General features: G+C 33.9%; 4 protein-coding genes across 8 annotated transcripts in view; 1 reads left to right on the top strand and 3 right to left on the bottom strand.

Moving 5' to 3' along the window:
* Positions 1-15,885, top strand: part of LOC136415018 (synaptotagmin-15-like) — a 73,093-nt gene extending 57,208 nt beyond the window's left edge. The window contains exons 9-10 of one of the 2 annotated variants that reach the window (XM_066399498.1): positions 12,623-12,827; positions 13,743-15,885. In XM_066399498.1, the coding sequence (XP_066255595.1) occupies positions 12,623-12,827; positions 13,743-13,870 (333 nt within the window). In that variant the 3' untranslated portion in view covers positions 13,871-15,885. Of the gene's footprint in view, positions 1-12,622; positions 12,834-13,742 lie in introns of both variants that reach the window. The other variant, XM_066399410.1, reaches the window with a different exon arrangement.
* LOC136411280 (aldehyde dehydrogenase, dimeric NADP-preferring-like) lies at positions 319-6,865 on the bottom strand. 2 transcript variants are annotated; one of them, XM_066393777.1, is made up of 8 exons: positions 6,850-6,865; positions 6,507-6,619; positions 4,292-4,510; positions 2,844-3,064; positions 2,572-2,731; positions 1,581-1,708; positions 1,259-1,469; positions 319-1,201 (listed from the first exon to the last, which is right to left on the bottom strand). In XM_066393777.1, exons 2-8 carry the CDS (start codon positions 6,533-6,535, stop codon positions 574-576), a joined length of 1,596 nt encoding a protein of 531 aa, XP_066249874.1. In that variant the 5' UTR covers positions 6,536-6,619; positions 6,850-6,865; the 3' UTR covers positions 319-573. The 2 variants fall into 2 exon arrangements, with proteins under 2 accessions (XP_066249874.1, XP_066249883.1); XM_066393786.1 differs by lacking the exon at positions 6,850-6,865 and having other exon boundaries at positions 6,507-6,632.
* Positions 15,886-16,003: 118 nt separating the features above from the next.
* LOC136419767 (troponin C-like) lies at positions 16,004-17,126 on the bottom strand. Of its 3 annotated transcripts, XM_066406321.1 has the most exons (4): positions 16,743-17,126; positions 16,409-16,682; positions 16,202-16,350; positions 16,004-16,150 (listed from the first exon to the last, which is right to left on the bottom strand). In XM_066406321.1, exons 1-4 carry the CDS (start codon positions 16,768-16,770, stop codon positions 16,122-16,124), a joined length of 480 nt encoding a protein of 159 aa, XP_066262418.1. In that variant the 5' UTR covers positions 16,771-17,126; the 3' UTR covers positions 16,004-16,121. The 3 variants fall into 3 exon arrangements, with proteins under 3 accessions (XP_066262418.1, XP_066262410.1, XP_066262402.1); XM_066406313.1 differs by having other exon boundaries at positions 16,004-16,350; positions 16,409-16,686; XM_066406305.1 differs by having other exon boundaries at positions 16,004-16,350.
* A 1,611-nt stretch (positions 17,127-18,737) lies between these two features.
* Positions 18,738-20,379, bottom strand: LOC136419788 (troponin C-like). Its single transcript, XM_066406333.1, has 4 exons — positions 20,222-20,379; positions 19,274-19,545; positions 19,022-19,170; positions 18,738-18,962 (listed from the first exon to the last, which is right to left on the bottom strand). Exons 1-4 carry the CDS (start codon positions 20,222-20,224, stop codon positions 18,934-18,936), a joined length of 453 nt encoding a protein of 150 aa, XP_066262430.1. The 5' UTR covers positions 20,225-20,379; the 3' UTR covers positions 18,738-18,933.
* Between the last annotated feature and the right edge of the window lie 2,784 nt (positions 20,380-23,163).

The raw sequence follows: 23,163 nt of genomic DNA, 5'->3' as shown, positions 1-23,163 counted from the left end.
TTAACAATGACAAAGACAGAGGCGCAGATGAAGAGTAAATAAAAAGGGTAAAAAAAGAACAAATAAAATTACAGAAAAAAATGTATGATAAAATGTCTGTAGAGAAATAAAAGCAATCTAAGTATGCCAAAACACACAAAACAGCAGATTTAGTGAGGCAAAGAACATAAGAAAATCTGAAAAAAAAAGAGGAAGAATGCAAATAAGATAGAGCGATTTGAAGCCACAATTTAATATGCATTATGATCAGGTTAATATAAATATTGAATAACAAAAAAATAAAAGTTAGAAATTGCCTGTTTGTTAGGTACGTTTAAATAATGAATAGTGATATAGAGAAATAGTAGAAACGGCACAACAATTAAACAACCTAAGACATATTATACGTATCCACCTACGTACAACATCCATGTAGAATTAACTACATTTAGATTCTACATATCAATATTATCACATAATCTAAGGTTCCCATAACATATTCCCAACAAAGGAAATTAATTCAAAGAGATTTTATATTCGTTTGCACCAAAAATATTTAAAAGCACATAATTGGCTTGCATTTACTAAAAAACCCTATGGGTCATTGCCATAAAAGTGTTTTTTCACATAAAATGTTCCCACAGTGACACCCATCCCTAACCCAAAAGCTAAGCCATAATAGAAATAACGAGTGAAATTGACACTCCTGTTTAAATTACTTGTAATTATCTGCAACATATTTCTCGCTCTTACTGTATAAGGAGGATACCGAATCTCCTGTAACTTCTCTCCAATAAGATTGTACGATCTCAACAATACACTCTTCTTATGGACAAAAATATCAAAACTTTTTTTCCCATGATAGCTGCCCATGCCACTGTTGCCTACCCCTCCAAAGGGCAAACTTGACACCGCCAAGTGCATCACTGTATCATTTATGCACACTCCACCACTGGATGTGTTTCTTAAGAAGTAGTTTTTGGTTTTGTTGTCTCTAGTGAAAATATACATGGCCAAGGGCTTTTCTCTTTTATTGATGAACTTGACGGCTTCATAAGCGCTTTTAACGTTCAAAATTGGTAAAATTGGGCCAAAAATTTCCTCTGTCATTATATCACTATCAGGATGGACATCCACAAGAATAGTGGGGGCGATATAGAGGTCTTGCGCGTCCACTTCGCCGCCTATGATCACATTTTGATTTTTAAGGAGATTGCACACTCTGTAACATGGTTAAATATTTTTTACTACTTTATGCGTAAATGGAGATTTAAGTTACCGAGTGAAACGTCTTTCGTTGATCATTCGTGCAAAGTCTTTGGACTGTTTCACGTTGTCACCGAAGAAGTTTTTAATGCACTTCTCAGCACATTTTACGAATTTATCTTGGACATCTTTGGTACATAAAATATAGTCCGGAGCTACACAGGTCTGTCCTGCATTGGTTAATTTGCCCCAGAGAATGCGCTTTGTGGCTACCTCTATGTCGGCTACAAACAACATTAATCATATCTTGAGGAATAATTTCTCATTAAATTGACTACCAGTAAAATTGTGGTACCCATAAAATTGTAATAACTATAAAATTATTTTGTTTATACCTGTTGAATCAATGTAGGTCGGACTTTTGCCCCCAAGTTCCAACGTTGTAGGTGTTAGAAAGTTCGATGCGGCCTTATGGATAATTTTCCCGACTGCGAGTGAGCCAGTGTAAAATATATATTCAAACCTGAAATTTAAAAGAAAAGATTCTGAGATTTTCAATCTCGATGAAGATTGAATGCCTTCATTAGAAACTGCATTATTTTTCCATTGGAGAATATTCCAAAATGTTCATTTCACATTCATTTGTATTCGGGGATATATTTAAGATTCAATTCATTCTCTGCAATACGCTGATACTTGAATAAATCCTTAAACCTTGCGTGGCAATTTTAGCCTCCATTTTCATCTTCAAATTACACCACTTTTAATCAACTCACGGAAACGTCCTCTAAGGCACTCTCTACTTAAAACCTTAGTTTTTAATTAATTAATTGATAAAGAGCGTATAATTATCCAAAATGCAGATGAGAAACTTTTACTTTAAGTCGAGACTTAAAATCAATGTTCCATACCTTCAAGATATTCAAGTAGTACATATACAGGGTGTCCCAGCTTTTACGGCCAGGACTTCAGCAATTGTTATAAGAGGATATTCCAAGATGCGTTCGTGTTACAAACGTGAGCCCGGCTTGTTTGGTTATTAATTTGCGTTCCTGATCAATCTGGGACACCCTGTATAAGCTATTAATATTTCTGAGTAGTTAAAGGTCGTTAGAAATAATATAATACAAAACTGCCGCAGGTGCCAAGTTGATGAAATTGTGGCACGCAGTACGTTAGAATTTAACCAGCGATACGTAGTTAAATGATTTGTGCATTCTGGAACATAGCAGTTCTGTTCTGGAATACAACAATATAAGAAACGGATCCTGCAGAGCTCGCAAATTCGCAATTCACAATTTCTTGGCACTTTTCCATTTTATCAGGCTTTAGGCCTGGTTTTAAATAAAACATTCTTGAGTTTTACCTAAATCAGACCGCACTTACCTTTCTTTCAGAAGATCCGTTGTTTCAGGAATCCCCCCGAGGAATACGGGATAGCAATCCTTATCCACGTATTTCGGCATGAAATCTGCTATGTATTGCGACGTATGCGTTGATAAGTCTGAAGGTTTAATCACACAGCAATTGCCCGCTGCTATTGCACCTAAAAAACACCGTCAAATGCCTATTATAATTATGGAATTATGTTCTAATTAACTAATAAATTATACTAGGAAAGCTATAAATTAGCTTAAATTGAAATAATGTGCACTCGCCTAAGACAGGACACAAAGTCAAGTGTAGAGGGTAATTCCATGCCCCCATAACCAAAACGACTCCCAAAGGATCTGAATAGATGCGAATATCATCGAAAAAGTTTAGCAAAGATTTCTCGGGGACTTCAGGTCTCATCCAGTCTTTCAAATCCCGCAAAATCTCTTCAATTTCCACAATAAGAAAGTCTATTTCGTTCAGATGAGACTCAAATTCGGGTTTTCTGCAATGCAAATTAAACGTAAGGAAATATGCATACAAGGTGTCTCTAAAAGGTCTGTACAAAATTTTATCACAGATTTCTAAGGCGAAAACATGATGATTTAACCTAATTTATCTTAACGCCAAAGTGGATAGTTTCCAAAATACAGGATGTCAAAGTGAAAATTAAAAAAAGGGAAAATACTTATTTTTACTTTTTTTAATTTTACTTATTACTATCTGAACAAAATGTTGCATCGGAAGGTTTTCAGGAACGAAAAATTAGAATCCGTTTACGTTTTCGATGCATATTAAAGGAAGTGCTGTCGGCGCTAGGTAAACTCTCTTTAAATAGGTATAAGTTTTTTGTCATCCAGTATAAAATTTATCTATGGCTAAATTTGCGTTTTCCTACATGTTTTATGAAAAAGCTATCTTGGTACAAGTCCCTGCGGGCGTTCCTTCTTGAGGTATTTAAAGTTTAAAGTTCGCTGCATGTCTTGAAAAATAACTTTAAAGTACATATTTATTTGTACAGTAGTGCAAAATAAATAATAGAAAATTGGTAGAGTCAAATGAAAACATGAAAACTTAAAAATATGATATATTAATAACAAAAAATATACAAAATAATAATAATAATAAATATATAGTAATTAATTAAATATGACAAGAATTAAAGATGAATTGAATGTCTTGATTTTTTTGTTTCAACTGTACCAATAAATATGTACTTTTAATTTTTAAAACATTCAGCAAACTTTAAACTTTAAATATTTCAAGAAGGAATGTCCATAGGAACTTATACCAACACGTTTTTTTTTCATAAAACATGTAAGAAAACACAAATTTTGTCATAAATAATCTTTATACCGAGTGATAAAAAATTTATGTCCCTCTCAGGAGTTCACCTAGCGCTGACAGCCCCTTTTACAACGTGCATTAAAAATTTAAACGGATTCTGATTTCTCGTCCCTAAAAACCCCCCGATGCAACATTTTGTTCAGATAGTAGCATTACATTTTATTTTTAATTAAAATTAAAATAATTTTATTAATTTTTTCCTTTTTTCAATCTTTACTTTAACATACTGTATTTTGAAAACCGTCCACTTTTGGACCAAGGTAAATTGGATTAAATCGTTATGTTTCCACCTCAGAGATCTATGACAGAATTTTGTACAGACCTTTTAGAGACACCCCGTATATAAATGTTTTTAATATATTATGTATATGTTCTATATGGGTACCTTAAATCTGCATACAAAGCATTACACAACCCCTGAGAATGCTCCTCCAGGAACCTTTTAACGGCTTTTAGCTGAGCTTTCCTGAATTCATAAGACTGAGTTTTACCAGTGTTGAAAGCTTTTCTGGCTTCGGCCACCATGTTGGTCGCATTTTGCTTTTCGGCGTTGGAGTACATTTCCACATCGATTACAGCTACATGGTCACGAGAATTTTCAACTCTAAAAGACCAAGAAATTGGCAAAAATTATATTTTAAGTTATATTTAAGATGACGACTAGAAATGTGGAATTTGAAGATTATCAGTTTCATCTCTACTACATATTTGTCTTATACTGCAAAGAGTTCCAGATTATGTGTGGAGGAGAAGATATTCTGTATTAATCTCTTGATTAATATATTATATATAAGATTATATATACGAAGTGCCAAGATGAAGTCCACAGTGGTCGACGCATTGAAGTGTCCACTCCAGAAACTGTAGTGAAAATCAACAAAACTGTACTAGAAGAGCGACAGCTAAAATTGCGCGAGTTAATAGAAATGATAAGCGTTTCAAAAAGTACTGTAGATCGCATTTTGATGGAATAATGAGATATGAAAAAGCTGTGCGCAAGATGGGTGCCGCGATTACTCACAATTGAATAAAATGCGAGTGTTTGACAAAGTTTCGCAAAAATAAAGCCAAATTTTTCCGTCGATTCATAACCATGGATAAAACATGGGTTCATCATTTCACACCTGAGACAAAAAAGCAGTCAAAACAATGGACTCAAAAGAGAAAATCGATTCCAAAAAAGGCGAAAACAGTTCCATCTGCAGGAAAGGTGATGGCGTCAGTTTTTTGGGATGCACGTAGGATAACTTTTATTAACTATCTCCCCAAAGGAAAAACAATAAACGAAGAATTTTCTACAAATTTGTTACAGCGTTTGAGTGAAGAAATTTGAAAAAAGCGACCACATTTGGCGAAAAAGAAAGTCTTGTCTCATCAAGACAATGCACCAGTTCACATTCCCGTCATCGCGATGGCCAAAATGAATCAACTTGGTATCGAATTTTTTCCTCATCCACCCTATTCGCAAGATTTAACCCCCTCAGATTATTTTTTATTTCCAACTTTGAAAAAATGGGTGAGTGCAAAGAGATTTACCAAATAATGAAGAGGTGGAGTCCGAGGTTGATGTCTATTTTGAAACATTCGAAATTTTTATCTGTAAACAGAGTGTAGAGGCCAAAAGAACATCACTGAAAAAAGTGTGTCGATCCCAAAAGAGACTATATTGAGAAATAATGTAATATTTTCCATTTTTTTTTCTTGAAGTATTAGATCGGGTGCTTCTGTGGTTATCCACATTTATTTTGCCTCAGTTCTGTATATTTTTATTAGTTCTTCCCATCGGCAATAATTAATAAATTCCTATCACTGAACTCGTTAAGAAAGATGGTGTTTTTACTTCCATTTTGACGATAAAGGACGAATTGATGGTTGGAAATTTAGAGTTGATGGAAAATCGAACTCTTCAATTATAAGATATTTAGCGGTTAATGACGGTTTTAATGCAAGAGCGATTTTAAAGGAATAAAAATGACTTCAGCTTTCATTACAAAGTAATATGAAATGAAGATATTTTTCTTTTAGGGTGCTTTTATTGTTAATGTAAAGATAAATAGGAAGACAATTCAGACAAGCTGGATCAGGGTATCTTTCTGAATAGTTAAGGGTTTTTGTACGTCGATCAATCGAAGTGTAATCGACATAGAAGCTGAACTGACCAGAACTAACCCGGACTAACCACATGAAGTTTTCCAATTATATTAAATGAAACTTGGAATTTGGTTAGAATGAAAACTTTAAATTAGCATCTGAACCTCACCAACCAACAATATTCAGTAAATATGGTGTTATTTAAAATTATTTCCGTGCGCTGGGAAGCAATTCCAGACTTCAGAAAAATATACAAGAGACTCCGGCCTGTATACAGTACAGATTTTTACTAATTCTAAGAGTTTAGGTTTGGGTTACTTTCCCGTGGGAATGTTCTTGGGGGGTGGGAGCTTCTTAAATTCAGCTGCTCAATCGATGGTTAAGAATTAATAAAGTTATAGGTGTTCAGTTGGTCAAAGTGAGGATGAGATTGCTTAAAAGCTTGAACACTTGTTTGAGTCACGCCCAATAGTTATTTTTCCTATTTGTTTATTTTGTATGGAACTTACCGTGGTAGAATATATTCCCCATCAACCATTATGCACTGGACATTAATAAATCCACTGGGCCAAAACACAGCAACTTCGAGAAAAGACGGCTTAGTCTATTGTTCCAACGTGTACTATAACAACGATATTGCTAGTCGTAATCAAGTAACGATCGTTAATAAATTATTATTTTATGAATTGTTATAAACGAAAATTAATGTGAAGTACAAAGAAAACGTAGGCGTTATAAAGAAAAGTCGAAATTTTGAACCGTGAATAAGTCATATACGCAAATTAATTTTTAATTATAATATTCTAGGGTAAAAAAATCGTTAAAATTAATTTTAAACAAACTTTTAATTACCTCAATTTTATCCCTTTTCCCTTCACACACTTAAACTGATTTTCCGCATCTCGAAACGGGTACATGTGATCATGAATCAATACCATGAACGTCTCACTATAAGCTCGCAAAACTATAAACTAAATTTCTTGATCGAACAAGGTTTGTCAAATCATGCAAAAACCAAACTGCTAATTAAATGTTTAATACTTAATAAAGAAGTGATTATAATATGCATCGTTACACTGTTGGTCAGTTGAGTTAACCAGTCGGACTGTGCAGGTAATTGATTTTACTTAAAAAGTATTCTTGTTGAACGAAGTTTTATTCGGGAAATGTTTGGATTTTTATATTAATTACTTCATAGTTATAGATGTAATGAAATGTTCTATTTTAAGGGATTATAAATTTTAAGGGGGAAATAATCAAAGGTCATGTCGCGGACCTTTCATTTCCGGTATCACGGGGAACTTCAGGCAAATTACTATGACACGGATATAATAATATGTAATTTCATGTTCATTTTTAAGTACATTGGATACTATAGCAGCATAAAATATAAAAAGAGGAAAAATAGAAGAGAAAAAAACATTTCTAAAACTCAAGTAAAATAAACGTTAAAATGTGCCACAATCATATCTTATGTAATCTAGGAGGCATCTACTTACTATTGAAGGGAAATAATTCATAAACGACCTTAAATCGTACTTCCCTAAAATTCTCATTTGGGAGAAAATTGCCACGAACTGATGGAAATGCATAGACCCAAAGGAATTTCACACTTTATTAAATAAAACGAAGATTAAAAACCTTTTTCATCAACCTGTACAATTTGTGTCAAGACGCAACCATGATCATAATGTATATATCCAATTAATACTAACCGTGTACTTAGCGTACGCTCCTATCACCAATATGTGTTTCGTAAGAATTTTCCTTATCACGTTCCATTGTATTTTTTTTTTTTATTTGTTGTACGTAAGTACCTGACTTGCAGTCAGCAAGTTATAGAGAAAATGCAGTTTATAGGTCTGTAAATGGAATCAGTGGTATTATCTAGTAGATACACAGTAGCATGTAGGTGCACAGTTTGATCGTAAATTTCGTAAAGATTTTTCGTTTTAATTAACAGATCAATGGCCAACTCAATTCGCCCTCTGCGTGATGTTAAAAAGTCCTTCTAAAATTTCACTATAAACCAGTTTATAAATTATCCTCAAACTTGGCCAATAAAATACCATCCATGTTCAATTGGTCAGGGGTACTTATAAACGCGACATTAGGTTCAGATTATCGTCAACCTTGGCAATAAAAAAAATTAAACATCAATAAGTTTAATAGCCTCATTTAGGCTTTTGACTTTAGACCGTATCAGAAACGCAAAAACACGGCATCCTCATTCAGATGAAATCAGTCTGGCGACGTCCAATCACGGTTTAGGTTAGTTCAGATCAATTCAAATTAGTTCGAAAAGAAAAAAATGGTAAAAGCCAAAAATTCTGACCATTCCTTTAATCCCTGATGCATTATCCCTAGGGAGAATTTCAAAGACAAGGGTGAGAAAAGAAGACGAGGACTGTTTTTTTAGTGGGTAATTATCTCGTGCGCCTCGTTCTCATGACGCACCTTGTCACCTTGGGGTCTTTGGTGAAGGGTCGAGGAGGGCATGTAGGTAAATCCTATACTACCCGGTCGAGGTCGGATGTAGTGTCGCATACAACGCCAAATCCAATTGCAAGAATATAATATGAGTTGTAAAGCTCTATTACCAATACAGTGCAGATGTTCAGAACTAGAGCCAAAGCCAAATCCAACGTCGAGCGCATAAATTCAGCTTTGCTGTAAATGAAACTAGATATGGGTAAGATTCTTGCTTAAGGAAATTTCTAACTGGAAATAGAATCCTCGTCCTTTTCCTTTTATGAATGCAGCATTAAATTTAATGTTAACGCGTCAACCTACAAAACTTCAAACTCAAAATATTAAAGCATATATGTATTAAATTTTAATTAAGTAAATGATGAAAATAAACAAAATATTTATACATGAAAAATTCTGATTCGTAATTACTTATAATGAAATGTCATTATAAAAAAAAACTTATTAATTTTCTTATTAACATAGTACAACATTTTAAGACATTTTACTTCTCACTGAAATATTTATGGCTGGATTTTATTTATTTGAATGTGTTTAATCGATTTCTCAGTTCAAATTTTTTATATCAGCCTCCAATTATGAGGGAAGTGATTATACTTTGATATTAAGAAAGACTCGATAAAGACGCCACTAACACCTAAATTATTGCTCTTAAACTACACTGCTGGATAAAAAATCCGGACAAGCTTATAACAATAGTCTTAGGAATCAATAATATAAAACTTTTTTTGTTTTTTGACATAATTATATTAGGGAAAGTTTAAGAAAAATGAAATACATGAAAAAATTAAAAAGATAACATTTTAATTGAAAATGAACAAAAGAAACCAAACTAATAGTAACTTCAAGAAAAACTAAACTGCAATATATCGTACGATTCGACCATCTTGACTTAATGTAACAGTTTGTGCCGCTATTTCGGTCTTCATTTTGTGAACGATAAACACTATTTAACATACAGAATATCTTTGTTTACTTCAAAGGAATCTAAAAAAATGCTAAAAACGCAAAAAAAAAACAACCGAATATTGTTTTCTACACAGAATCAATATCTGAGATTATTTTGTTTACGTTACTTTTCTGAAAACAAATGCTAACAGCAATAATTTTTAAAAATACAGTAAAAGAATGTTGGATTTGATGCTCTGTCTTATTTTAAAAATACTTTACCATCCAATTTCATGTTTTTCTCTTTGAAAACTTAAATAATAAGCTTGTTCGGATTTTTTTGCCTGGCAGTGCATTAAGAACTTATTTATACTTTACAATATATACATCAATTTCAAGAACATTATATACATGTTAAACTAGTTTCCATTAAACATTTATTTCCTTGGTGATCTTTTATATGAACAATCAGGGGTTTCCTGTATTAGTTTCTAACAAGTTTGAACTCCATTTTCCCATATACTTTTTCTCAATCGATGCAATGTCTTGATGAAATCGTTCTCCATGTTCGTCTGAGACTGCACCCAAATTCCCAGGAAAGAAGTCCAAATGGGAATGAAGAAAATGGATTTTAGCGATATGTTACATCCTAAACTTTTGTAGACCAAAAGTAGTTTCCCTACATGTTCGCGATAGTCCTGTGACTTATTGTTTCCAAGAAAATTGTTGCAAATCGCTTCAAAGGCATTCAATGCTCGTTTTCCAATGTCATTTAAAAATGTTTAAACGTCTCTTCTTGAAATAGTTGCTTAATTTGCGGCCCAACAAAAATTATCTCTGTAATTTTTGCCACGTGCCATACGTGGAAATTTCTCTTGTATACATTTGAAAGCAGCTCCTTCATTCAGTGCTTTAACACATTTTTCATCAAACGTAACTTAATGTGAAGTGGAGGTAAATACAGGATGTTTCAAAACATGTCTCGGAAAATAAAGGGTGTTTTCTTTGGCTCATTTTAAGAAAAATAGTTCCTGTTAACATGGGTCCGCAAACAAACCGTTTTCAAGATACAGAATGTCAAAAACAGTTTTTTTCAGGTTTTTGACGATATCTCAGAAATCGTTAGAGATACAGAAGTCCTATTTTGTACATCGATTATCATTAATATTAGTTACGGATTGAGCGCTACTTTATTTTTCCCCATATGCCAGAGGCGGAGATTTTAGGGTTGCGTGAGATTTTTCTGCCCCTAATTTTTACGCTACTGGGAAAATTAGCATTTTAGAGGCACGCTGCCATTGTCGACCATTGCATGCAAACCATTGTCGAGAAAAATTACATTTTGAGAATGAAAAACATGTAAAAATTTAGCAACATGATCAAGAAAATTTATTTATACAAAACTAAGAAATTAAACAAGAGTCACAACAATTGTTGAAAGCGGCCTCCTCCTACGGTAATGCAAGCCTCCAATCATTTTTTCACTTTTATATTAGTTTAAGCTCAAATTTTACAAAATAGACATATTTTTTTATAAGGATAATTTTTCTGTTGAACAGTGTAATTTATCGTCGTATAAATTTCAACATAAAAATTTGCATAATGCATTGTTGTTTAGTCAAAAAGTACATTAATTTCAGTGTTTATATCATTTTAGATATCTAATTTATAAGCACTTTTGTTCAAAAGTTACAAAACAAGTATTGAGTGTTACTATGCAGTAGCATTGTTGTTTCCATAATCAAAGTAATTATTCTCCACTTACTTAAAAGGAAAAATAGTCAGTTAAGTAAAATTACAGCAAATAGTTTGTGATTCCAATAAATTTTATTATCGATTTTTATTATCGTTCTTTTTACTGGTACAAGTTTTAATGTGCATTTAATTAATAACATTGAAATAAATGCAAAAATCATAAAGAGTTCAAGTAAAAATCAGGAAAAGGGTGTTGGGCGACCCGACAATGCGCATTTCTGCTTATTGGCTTCATCAGCACGTGTGCGTGCAAAGGACGTGCGCACACGTCATGCCGCGCATGCGCGAAGAAATATATACATGCAGATCTATTTAAAATTTTTGCAAATATTTGAGTTATAAAAATTATGGTGAAAAAGTAAATTGAGCTTGAGAGCATCGCGTAATTCTAAATTATTCTAATATCTTAAAAAACATTCAAAACTTTCTAAAAACCTTAAAGAGATGAAAATTTCTGTTATATTACATAAAGAAAATTGTGGCCAATTTCAAATGGGGATAAGATATACGTAATTAGTAAATAGTGTATAAATAGAAACATGGTTAAACAAAATTCATAAAAAAGAGTTACAGGAAATGTAAACAGGCTAAATGAACAGTTCGCGGATACTAATCAAATATAGCCTAAAGACACAAATGAAGGTTTCCGGGACAATCGTCTTTGAAAAAAAAAATCTTGTTTTGGCCATTGTTCTTAATGATCCTTTATATGCTATTTGAGTTTTAATTACTACATTTTATTTAGCAGTAACTTAATTATTATCTCCCAATTAAAGTCGAGACCTAGAAAAATGAAAAGTAAGCGGCATTTGTAAAATCCTGCTTAGTTAGATCTTAAGTTTTAAGTTTGTACTTATGTGTCTATACATAAAAAGATAGTCATTAATATATATCTTTCACCCCAAGAATGTTATTAAAATGAGAATGAAAACTAGTTTTCCCTACGGTACTAATATAATATAGCTATTCTAAAAATAACTTCCTTTTATTCGCTGGCATTGATATTTAATGCCAATAGATAAACGAGTCTAGAAAAACAGGAAAGTATTTACATAATATATGATTTTATTCTCTTTGTAGTACTTAATTATTCAATCTTATATTATTTTAATACGCATAAGAATGTCGATTCCGCATTTCAAACCATCATGACTAATAGTGACATTACCAGACCAATAACACGATTTTTTTGTGTAAAGAACCTTCCTCAATCAGAACCATTTAGTCAATAATATTGATGATGTTCGTCCATAGGTGTTTTTAAAAATTGCCAAAATATGCGATGAATCCTTCATTTTCACTAGGATAGAGTATTGCTCAGAATTAATACTTACCTACCCAACACTCTTAACAATACAGCTCAATCCCCGAAATGCCAATCCTTACTTCTATGGGGTATAATCGATTTTATTAACGGGTATATTGACAATAATATTGATCGTCTATAAGTCGCTTTAGATGTGCCCGAATCACGAAAGCTCTTCTTCTTCAGTTCCAGGGCGACAAGCACGAAGCCTACGTCCGTCTCACTCTTCACCAACACTACAGGGCGGTGAAAGAAAAACGCACTAACGTGGCCAAACCCAGCCGGGATGCTAACTTGTGCTTCGCCGAAGGCTTTAACTTCAAAATGACACCCGCTCAAGCTGACGTGAGCAGTCTGGCATTCCATGTTTTCCAGCACACTTCTGGATATGGTAAGGGTGCGTGTCGTGTTTCGTTTCGTCCTGTCCAGTCCCATGAAAAAATTACCGTTACCTGACAAGTACAGAAAAGGGTTAATTAAGTGATTATTCTATAGTCAAAGACCTTGCAACGTAATAAGTATGGGCATTTATCCGCTAACTCGAAAAAGCTCTTTTAAAATCGCACTCGACGTTATTTACGCGACTGCCTTCAGTGATGGATTTATTGGATGTTGAATAGAAGAAAGCGCACTTTACTTCCTGCTTTTCCATTTCTCTTTCTTCCAATGCTCGTTAATCGGCTATGTCAACTTACCGCTTTCAAAGGAGAGATCGCAATGGCTCTTTGCATTATTGGTCGTTGCAATAGGTGTTAAATCTTTTCTGAACACGCCGACGACCCTTTTTAGTGTACGAGTCTTCGATTTATTTGAGAGTGCCGTCTTCCAATTCAGACCATTACGCACGAATGGAACAAAATGGATCAGGAAAAAATTTTGCATGGATAATTTTCGATTTCCTTCCACTTCACTGGCGTTAATCGGCTCTTCCTTAATTTGTACGAAAATCAAACAAAATTGTCGATGTGCTGGCTAAGATTAGAAAGCCAATAGACGTAACATACAACTTTGATTAAATTGATTTATTTACTTAGTATCGAGTGGTACCTACTTTCATAATGCTAAATTTGAACCCACTGATGCAATAGGTACTGTTTGTTGGTTGTGTTTCACGATATAAAGCAATGTGGTAAAATTCATTAACAATTTATCATTATCTAATACAAGTGCATTATGTGTACTGAGTAGGCGTACAAGTCAATAGTTAATGTAAAATGTAGTGTAAGCAATTTTAACTGTTGTTATAGTTGCATGGACATGTTGGGTTTGTTTAATTGATATATGCTAATATGACCATTTGTTTCAGACAAACTTATTGGGAAAGTGGTGTTGGGTTCATATATGTTTACAAGAGGAAAAGCCCTGAACCAGTGGAATACCGCGGTATCCCAACCAATGGAACATAGTCAATGTTGGCACATTTTATCCGAGTAGATATGAAACATTTCTTGATGTCTTGTCTCATTATTTGTTTGTTTTAATATTAATACTTAACGATGCATCAGCCCCTGGTACTATACCGGCGGAATCCTATATTGAAAGGCACAAAAAACAAAAGAATATAAATGTTTAATGAAAAAATATAATTAGTGGACCAAATTTAAGGTTTTTGAAATAAGCAGAGCACAAGTTTTTTCAATATTTTCCCTTTCGTTTTTAGCAAATAAATGATATTTTTGTTTAGTCCTATTTTTGATAAAACGGAGTTCTGCCTAGGCGTCAGAAAATGGCAAAAATTGTAGTTTCTGTTTAATTTCTATAATTTAATTTTTATATTTTTTAAATTTAGATTTCCATATTTTTGTTTATCATTTATGTGCTAAGATTAGAGCCCGGATTTTGTGTCCGAAAAATACACAAATAAGAGTTAAATTTAGGTGGTGAAAAGGAACAATTTAGGCTAAGAAAATGGCAACACATAAAATTTCGGCAAATCATTTATTCGGTTTTAAAAATTCGCAATAACAACACAACGACAGAATTATCTAAAAAATCGTTAAAATTCTAAAGAACATAAAAACAAATTTTATGTTAAAGAAGCACTCAAGAAATTGAACAGCCATGTTAACATCAGTAGAAGATATAGAGCACTCCCTTTACATCTTAACAGTTGTGTTAGATGCTCAAAAGTAACACGAGAAGGTTCTCCGCTCAATATACTTTTTTTGTCTTCAAAATGACCCTTCCACGTCCCATGATGTCATGGAACTATATCGAAAAATTGAAAACTTCGTATCGATGTCTTCAGTTTCATCTTTGGTTTCTCAAAGAATGTATTTACCTCAAACCAAATGCTCAAGGCCTGACTGTAAGATGTAGCTTCAGGAATTGCTCCAGTATCTTCTATTATGTTTCCAAAGTCGTTTAAAGGGATTCTAATTGAGTAGCTGACTTAGGCAATATTTTTAAATGCGATTTTACATATACATCAAATGAATTAATAAGGGAAGAGATCAATGAGGAAAAACATTTTTTTTTACTTTTTTGATTGCGTGGGAAAGGGAAATCATTGAAACAAGTATTAAAATATGAAATATTCACGTGAGAAATAGGCATGAAAATATACAAAGCAGACACTCTTAATTTGGTCAAAATTGTCTGGTAAACACAATATAGCAGAATTGACCTATCTTGTTAGAACGTTCTGAGGAAAGTTTTGTGCTTTTTTTACAGCACTTCGCAAAAATTTTGAATCAAAATTTGACAAAAAGACATTTAGCCTAAAATCCAGGCTCTAATTATGATGATTTTCTTTTTTTTTCTTGTAAATGTCTATTTAGTATTGATTAAAATAATTAAGAAAAGGCAACCAAATGTTAAAATATCTCCGACACATAACGTAATAATTTTCATTTTTCCATGTACTTGTAAGTGCTGACATATTTATTCAGTCCGAAATTAACCATAGCCAAGTCTTAGATCTATGTTTTACTTGCATAACTATTAAGTGTTAATTTAATTAGAATATCTTAACTATTATGAATCGTTATGTTTTTGTGTAGCAGTATAAATCACTCTAACTCTACTTAATGTAAATGGAAGATCCATTACAAACAAATAATGGTAAATAAATGTTCTTTTTAAATTCACAGTTTATCTTGTTAAAACTATTAAAATTTTTGCTCCTTATTCCTTAAAATGGAGCCCTCCACCTCAGTAAAAACGATACATTTTCAGAAAATTTGTTCAAAGAGAAATCATAATTAATTTTTTCAAGACATGTGTAGAAAAATAATTTTAGCCTATATAAAATATCAGAAGTAATCAATAAGCGGCTACATGAAGACGAAATATCATGGATCTTCGTCTATACACTCTCACTTCATCAAGTTTTCATTAAGTATAAGTTAGCTAAACTCTAATTAGGTATTTATTGTATTAGTGTATTCCCAATATACCTATAGATGGATGGTTGAATATAGATTTCTATCAGTACCTATCCAAAGAAATTTGTAGTTTCTTTGCATTACCATGTTAGTTCCTGCGTTTAACCCTGGCGTTATTATTAAAAATTAAAAAACCACTTTATTCAGTCCCTATTACTTCATTATTAAAATGGCTGAACGGTAATTCCATGAAGCTGCCGCTGTAGTTGAGTTTTGTCCCATTGCTTACTAATTTTGCCTCATAGCACCTACTTGTCTACGCTTCTATTCAATTTCCCCCTTTCGGGTTTAACTTCATGCTAATCCCCGGTCATCATTTCCATAAACTCTGTATATTGAATTAATTGCAGTCTAAGCGAACAGATTTGTGCATTTTTACCATCAAAATCTACTGTGCCAGACCCATCAGTATCGATTTCGGCGATAATTCCATCTAACTCTCTAGTGGTCAGTTTGTCATCTAAGGCCCTCAGAATTTCTTTCAAAGTGTTTGTTGTGATATATCCATTTCCTTCTTTGTCGTAAAGCCTATATCATTTAAGAAATCCGAATAATCTTCGAATAAATTTCTTAGAGCAAAACTAACCTGAACGCCTCTTTTAGTTCCTGCTGGGTCGATTCGTGATCGTCCTCTTCTAAGAAATGAATGGCTATGTCACAAAAGCCATCAAAGTTTACTTTTCCGGTATGATCTGGATCGTTCTTCCTGATTAAATTAGTCAGTTCGCTTTCATCGAATAACTGACCCATGGTGTTCAATATGGTAGCTATTTTCACTGTCTCGATAAGACCGGTTTTTCCAGTGTCGAACATTTGGAAGGCTTTGCGGATAATGGCCATTTTCTGTTCGTCGTCTGAAGCTGCCTAAAAAGGTGGAATGAAACACAAACTATCTATTCCTAAATACGACTTAATAATACCATTTTTAAAATCAGTTTCACCTACCATAGTAATTTAAAGATTAAAAAACTGCTTTCAAATTGGGCCTAATAACCCGTATTAATTTTTAAGTACAGAAAATGTTCCTTAATGTACTGGATTAAATAAATTCGCGTTTAATTAATATATACCAAGATTGCAGTGGATGTTAGCAGTAAAGAGCTAAATTTGTCAACATTTTCCCAAACGACTAGAAAATTGGTAATTTGCTCGGTCGATGTAACTTGCCGGGGCCTTCCAAAAAGCTAATTAGTCAGCAGAAACTGACCTCATTAAACGCGTAAAAATCATGAAAAACAATTTAGTATTACAAATTACTTTTTTAATTTCTGTTTCTTGCCTTTCGCATTAATTGCTTAAAACTAAGAGGGGAAGAGTCGGAAGGGTTATCCAAAACCCTGTATCATTTTCAATTCAATTTCAATCAAGACCGTTAAGTTTGAGAATCCATTTCAGCTTATACATAAGTATTCAAAGGTGTTAGATCCGGGCTGCGCGGAGGCCACCTTAGGGGATCATAGCGAGCCTAAGTGCGCTGGTGTATCACTGGACTGAGAACAAGGGAGGCAATGGCGCTGGTGGTTGATATGCTTAGAGAAAGGAGACTTAGCCTGTCCGCTGAGAAAATGGAGATAATGATTGCGATGCTGGCGAGAGTAAGGAAAATTAAAAGCCAAAAATAACAATGAATAAACGCGAGCTTGTTATACAGGGAAAGGTGAAATACCTTGAAGTATTATTTAGTAGGGACAAGTGTTTTGCTAAGCATATACGCAAGACTATAGAGAAAGTGGACAAGGTCGTTGATGCACTATCTGTCATCATGCCGATAGTGGATGGTTACGGTAAGAGGAGAGTTTTAGTGCTAACGAATTCTGCATCATGCTGTATGAGGTTCCAGCATGGTAGGGAAGAATGGGGTATTAGAAGTATGAGGTGCTACCAGAACGAGCAAATCACACATTGGCCATAATGATAACAAGTGTTTATAGGACGGTGGCAAATGAATCTGTGTTGGAGCTAGCCAAGATTCCGCTAATCAGGCTGAGAGTGAATGAATGTAGGTTTAAATGGGAAAAGGAGAGATAGTAAAATATAGCCAGAGAGAGAATGTTGAAAGAAAAGAAAAAAATATAAAAACCATGCAAAGAATTAACAAAAGTTATACGGCCAGACTTAAATGAATAGTACAAGACAGAATGAACGCTATGCACTGACATAGATGTTTACAGGACTTGAAATCTTCATTGAATATCTGTGCAGAATAGGAATGGAAAGCGAATCCCATTGTTGGTTCTGCCAGGAAAAAGTTAAAGACACTCCAAAGTATATCCTGCCGGGGTGTTCTTAAAAGGAAATGAAGCGTAAAGAAAGCGAAAACGAGTGGATTGAGACTAAAATACGAAATAATATAGAGAGAACTAACGAAATGCGAGATGAAGTAGATGCTGTTTAAAAAGATAATGGAGGAAATAAAGAAAGGAAAACCGTGGAAAAAAGGAGGAGGAAAGAGAGTATAAAGAGAAGACTCCTGAGTGCACATGTGTAGTGCCTGGAAGTAATGGAGGCAAGGCACTTTCGAGGTCAAGGAGAAAAGAGAGAATGGTTTTAGTGAATGGAGGTTTATCCTAAATTCCGCACTACTTGGCTGTTATTCCCGAGATATTTACAAAGAACACCAAACAGTTGGATGTCTTTTGAAGGTTTCCACCTTCTTAATAAAAAAAAAGGTTAGTTCAGGTTTATTAGGTAATTATATCAAGTTATTAGTGAATGTGAAGGATGGACTTATTATTCGATCGATGATATTTGTAGATTCGCAAGGCTAAATGGCTAATTTAAATGCCTAATGGCGGATTTTATGTTAATTACCACAATTTTTAAATCCCCTTTAATTCATTCAACGCTTCCATTCAGCTTTGCTGAAGTAATTTAGTTATAACCGCGGAAAGCCGCAAAAAGAAAAACTATTTCAATGACTTTATCACGATAACAAAGTATTTTTATTATACATATTAACATTATACTGATGTCCTTAGTACATCTTTGGAATATATGTCTTTTTGCGTATGATATCTTGATAAGTTAATTTATCACAATTTCTCCAAAAACAATGTTGAAATGATAAGTTTAGAATTGAATATTCTGTAAATTAATGATGGGAAACTTTGTTTAATCTCCAGTCATCATCTCCATGAATTCTGTAAGAAAAGAAACCATATGAAGAAAACAATGAAAGCGGCATAAGCGATGTTCATACCATCGAAGTCTACAGTTCCAGAGCCATCAGTGTCAATCTCAGCAATGATACCATCCAGATCTCTGCTGGTCAGTTTGTCATCCAAAGCGGCCAAAATTTCCTTCAGGGTTTTGGTTGAGATGAATCCGTTACCTTCCCTGTCGTATAACCTAGAAAAGTATCACCAAACTGCGTTAAGAATTGAGGAGGAAAAGAAGAAATTTGGACCGGAATTCGGAAAGAGCAACAAAACCGACGAAAATTATCAATTACCTGAAGGCTTCCTTAAGTTCCTTTTGAATGTTGGCGTCATCATCTTCCTCAAGGAAGTGGGCGGCAATTTCAGCAAAACCATCAAAATTAATTTTTCCAGACGTATCAGGATCGTGTTTCCTGATGAGATTAGCTAAATCTCCCTCATCGAAAAGTTGACCCATTGTGTTCAAAATGGTAGCAATTTTAGTTGTTTCGATAAAGCCAGTCTTGGCGGTATCGAACATCTGGAAGGCCTTGCGGATGACCGCCATTTTTTGATCGTCGTCAGACTGCAAGAATCAACATATTCTTAATAATAATTGTAAATTTTTTGTCGCGATAACACATAGCAAATGCATGAGAAAAGTTTTTTCCAGTAATAATGAGTTTCGACCTGATAAACTGTCTTGGCAACTCGGACACTCTCGTGACTAATTGCGGGTGTTTGGAGCATTTGCTGAAATATTAATTTGCAGGAATATTTATGATGCAGCTTTGGAGTTAACTAAAGTCACAAGGGAAGTTATGGAATATTTAAAAATATAATGTGTTCCCGCAGAGAAATTCCTGTCTCATTAAACTCCTAGAAAATTCTAAATTCTGTGCTAAGTAGAGGAAATTACAGGTTTTTTCAGTCGAGCATAGACGTGGTTTTACATAAATAATTCTCAGTGCCTGTTTAGAAATAACATCGGAAAGGTTAGACGAGTTTTCCAAATTTATCATCAAATTCGTATCATCGAAGTCCATTTTAGCTCCGCATCACATGAGTTCTTATTTTAAGTTTCCGACATGCCTACGCATATTTTGACCACGGTTATTTTTCACTTTTTTACAACAAATAGAACGAAATAAATATCTAATTTGCTATAAATGCCATCACGAGGCTAATAAATCCACTAAATCGCCTACACACATGTCACTCGCAAAAACCAATTAGCTCAAGCAAATTAGTTAAAAACGTACCATGATTGAGGGCTAATATTGTATTTGAATGCCAGAAAGAACGGACACTAAAACGAAATTTTTCAAGTGGAACATTTATAGTTATCCCCACTCGTCGAAGGGGAAAAGATATGCGAAAATCTATTTGAAAATATTTCGAGTTTTAACGGACTATATGAATTACCTAAACAGCTAAATGTGTACAACTGGGAACGACTTTGTTTAGGATTTCGAATTGTTTGTTATGGTTTTCCACAACCTTAAAATTAGATTTCATTAATTTTATTCATCGCACACAGCAATTATTTTTAAATGTGTTCTTTTACTTTACAAATTAAGCATTATAAATTAAAAACGAACTTACTGATAATTACTTAAATCAAATTACTGCTTAAATCACGGGCAGATTTCATTATCATATTATTGTAACTCAAAGATTTGACTTGAAGCTTAACCGAAAGCAAGCATTAATTACTTAATTACAACATTATATCAAGCAATTGGAAAAATTTGCACCAAGCTATGGAAGCCTTTCCCATTTTAGAGCATAGCATAGGTGGCATTATGTGTTACATCTTGTAGTTTTATGTCTTACAACGACTCTGTTTAGGATTACTTCGAATTGCTTATTGTGGATCTCCACAACCTTAAAATTAGTTTTCATTCATTTTATTCATCACACACGATAGTAATTCTTAAACGTATTCTTTTACTTTAATCCTAGATAAATAATAAAAATTAATTACCTATAATTTACTTTGGTTAAATTATTGCTTAAAAATACCGCGGATACCTTCCCCCTCCGGGGTAGTACCCCGAGTCCGGGAAACCAACCTCGAAGGAGAGAGAGAGAAGTAACAAACCAAAAACACCGAAGGTTGAATGGGTAATCAGGGAATACCTGGGCACCGAAGAAATTGCCTGTTATAATAGGAGAGAGTGAAACAACTAGCAGAAGACTACTACGAGTGGACAGTAGCCTTCTCCAAAGCCGACAATACATCCCTGAGGGACAAGTCCGAAGTCGGACAGGGTTCTTTCTAACCCGAGGTTTTTAGTGGGCAGCCGCTTCGGTGAATCCCACACTATCCGACCGCCAGAACACCAGGCCGTATGTTTTTTTGAAGATTTTCCTCGCAACAAAAAACAGTTCAGGTTAGATCAAGATCATTTACTACGAATAGAATTCTCGGAAAAATTGTATTCGTCATAATGTACACCTTGACTAGCAATTCCAGGCCAATTCCAATTCCAATCGTGATGTTATAGACAATTCATCTTTATCAAATGCTATTTTTTTCAATTAAAAAGCACTAAAACAGTGATTTTCAAGGCAATTAAAAGAAAAACAGTGAAAATTATAAATTATGTATTTCAATTAACTATAGTCAAATTTCTCTGTCGTCCAGAATTTCCCCCCTTTTTTTACTAGATAGATGACCGAATTAGAAAATTTAAATTTTACCCAGGTAATATTACTGAAGGATGATGATACGCTTCTGCTTAAGTAGCCTCTCATAAGAGTAGTTGCAGTATGCCATAGTTCTAATGGTAAAGAACGTATGACGAAGGTGAGAACCCACGATGGAAGAGTTTTACTCCCCCGGAGTTTCGAAGCAATTTATTGCCTTTTCGAGCGTACGTGCAGTTTGACTGAATTGCAACACTTCATTTGACACTAATTTTCACAGCAACCAGAAGCAAAACAGTAATAAGAATATGACGACATCGTGATTGGTTAGCACGCCAGGTAAATAATGGCCATATGTAGGGGTCATTATTGACCTGTCACTTAACCGTTTGAGAAAAATTTATTACTTTTATAGTCATTCAACACAACCAATAATGGCGCCTTTTAACGCTACCAGTGCAAAAAATTATTTGAGTACTGTTTTTATTTAATGAATCACGAGCTTTTGGCACAGCAGATTCTCAATGGAGAGGGCAAAAATGTGTGATTATCAATGCATGAGAAAATGGCATTTGAAAATAATACCGATAGATTTAACCACTCACATTTCTGTTATAGGACTATAGGTTCCTACCCCTATTATGAGTCGGATAGGTATAGTATATCTTCATTGCTCATGTGTCTAGGAATTCAGCATCAAAATTATCCTATAACACAACTTGATAAGCATCACAATCTTTTTATAGATACTTAGCTAAATGCTAAAAAAATGTCACATTTCCTGTCGTTTTATTAACAACCCTACTTATATAGGTATGCCAGTATGTGAAAAATACGCATCATTGATTCTCATAATCAAAAATAAATCTTTTCGCCACTAATTTGAGTTTTGTCGAAGCGGCCTCATAATCTATTGCATTCCGATTATTTTAGAAATATTACAGCTGTTTGCCGGTGGCTCTAATAATAGAAAATAATTACCTTTACACCTTTCATTATGCCTGACGTTTGGGTGGACCTTTTTGAGGCGAGTTAACATATTTCAGTTCTGGGACAGCACTGAATAAGTTGTGAGGTCGTGTTCATCTACATATATATCTCTACACATATATATGTCTCTGGACAGAGTCCCATTATTTCGATATATTGGCTCACGGAGATCCGCATAATTTTAATATAAAAATCACTATGCTAAATAGTTTAGGAGCAATAAATGCAAAAATAGTTCGGACTGCCCACTTTATTGATCAGAAAAAAAACACGACTACATATACTAATAAATTCTGAACTTCCAGCGTCCAATCTAAACGACATGATTCCCACTTGTAAAATTAAAAATTTGTTTTGGTCCCTCAAATCTTGCAATATTTCACAAATGCCGATTGAACGAGTATCTAGAGTGAACCGAATTCAACTAAATATAACACAAATGAAGCCCCTAATATGGTGCGTATACTGATGAATTCTGAATATCCCGTGTCCAGTATAAAGGACACTTGCCTCTTGCCATATTTCACATATATCAATAGATTGCATATCTAAAGTGGCCTGA

Source organism: Euwallacea similis, chromosome 1 (genome assembly GCF_039881205.1).
Source record: "Euwallacea similis isolate ESF13 chromosome 1, ESF131.1, whole genome shotgun sequence".
NCBI lineage: Eukaryota > Metazoa > Arthropoda > Insecta > Coleoptera > Curculionidae > Euwallacea > Euwallacea similis.
This window is presented reverse-complemented; position numbering and strand designations above follow the sequence as displayed.

Bases quoted from the DNA above. Each gene is read 5' to 3' on its own strand.
- LOC136411280 (XM_066393777.1), bottom strand. From the start codon at position 6,535: ATGGTTGATGGGGAATATATTCTACCACG. The intron at 4,511-6,506 runs GTAAGTTCCATA...TTGGTCTTTTAG, and splicing joins GGGGAATATATTCTACCACG to AGTTGAAAATTCTCGTGACC. The intron at 1,202-1,258 runs GTAACTTAAATC...ACCATGTTACAG, and splicing joins AACGAAAGACGTTTCACTCG to AGTGTGCAATCTCCTTAAAA.
- LOC136419767 (XM_066406305.1), bottom strand. From the start codon at position 16,770: ATGGTAGGTGAAACTGATTTTAAAAATG. The intron at 16,683-16,742 runs GTATTATTAAGT...CTTTTTAGGCAG, and splicing joins TGAAACTGATTTTAAAAATG to CTTCAGACGACGAACAGAAA. The intron at 16,351-16,408 runs GTTAGTTTTGCT...TAAATGATATAG, and splicing joins GAACTAAAAGAGGCGTTCAG to GCTTTACGACAAAGAAGGAA.
- LOC136419788 (XM_066406333.1), bottom strand. The intron at 19,171-19,273 runs GTAATTGATAAT...ATACTTTTCTAG, and splicing joins GAACTTAAGGAAGCCTTCAG to GTTATACGACAGGGAAGGTA. The intron at 18,963-19,021 runs GTATGAACATCG...CTTTTCTTACAG, and splicing joins TGGAACTGTAGACTTCGATG to AATTCATGGAGATGATGACT.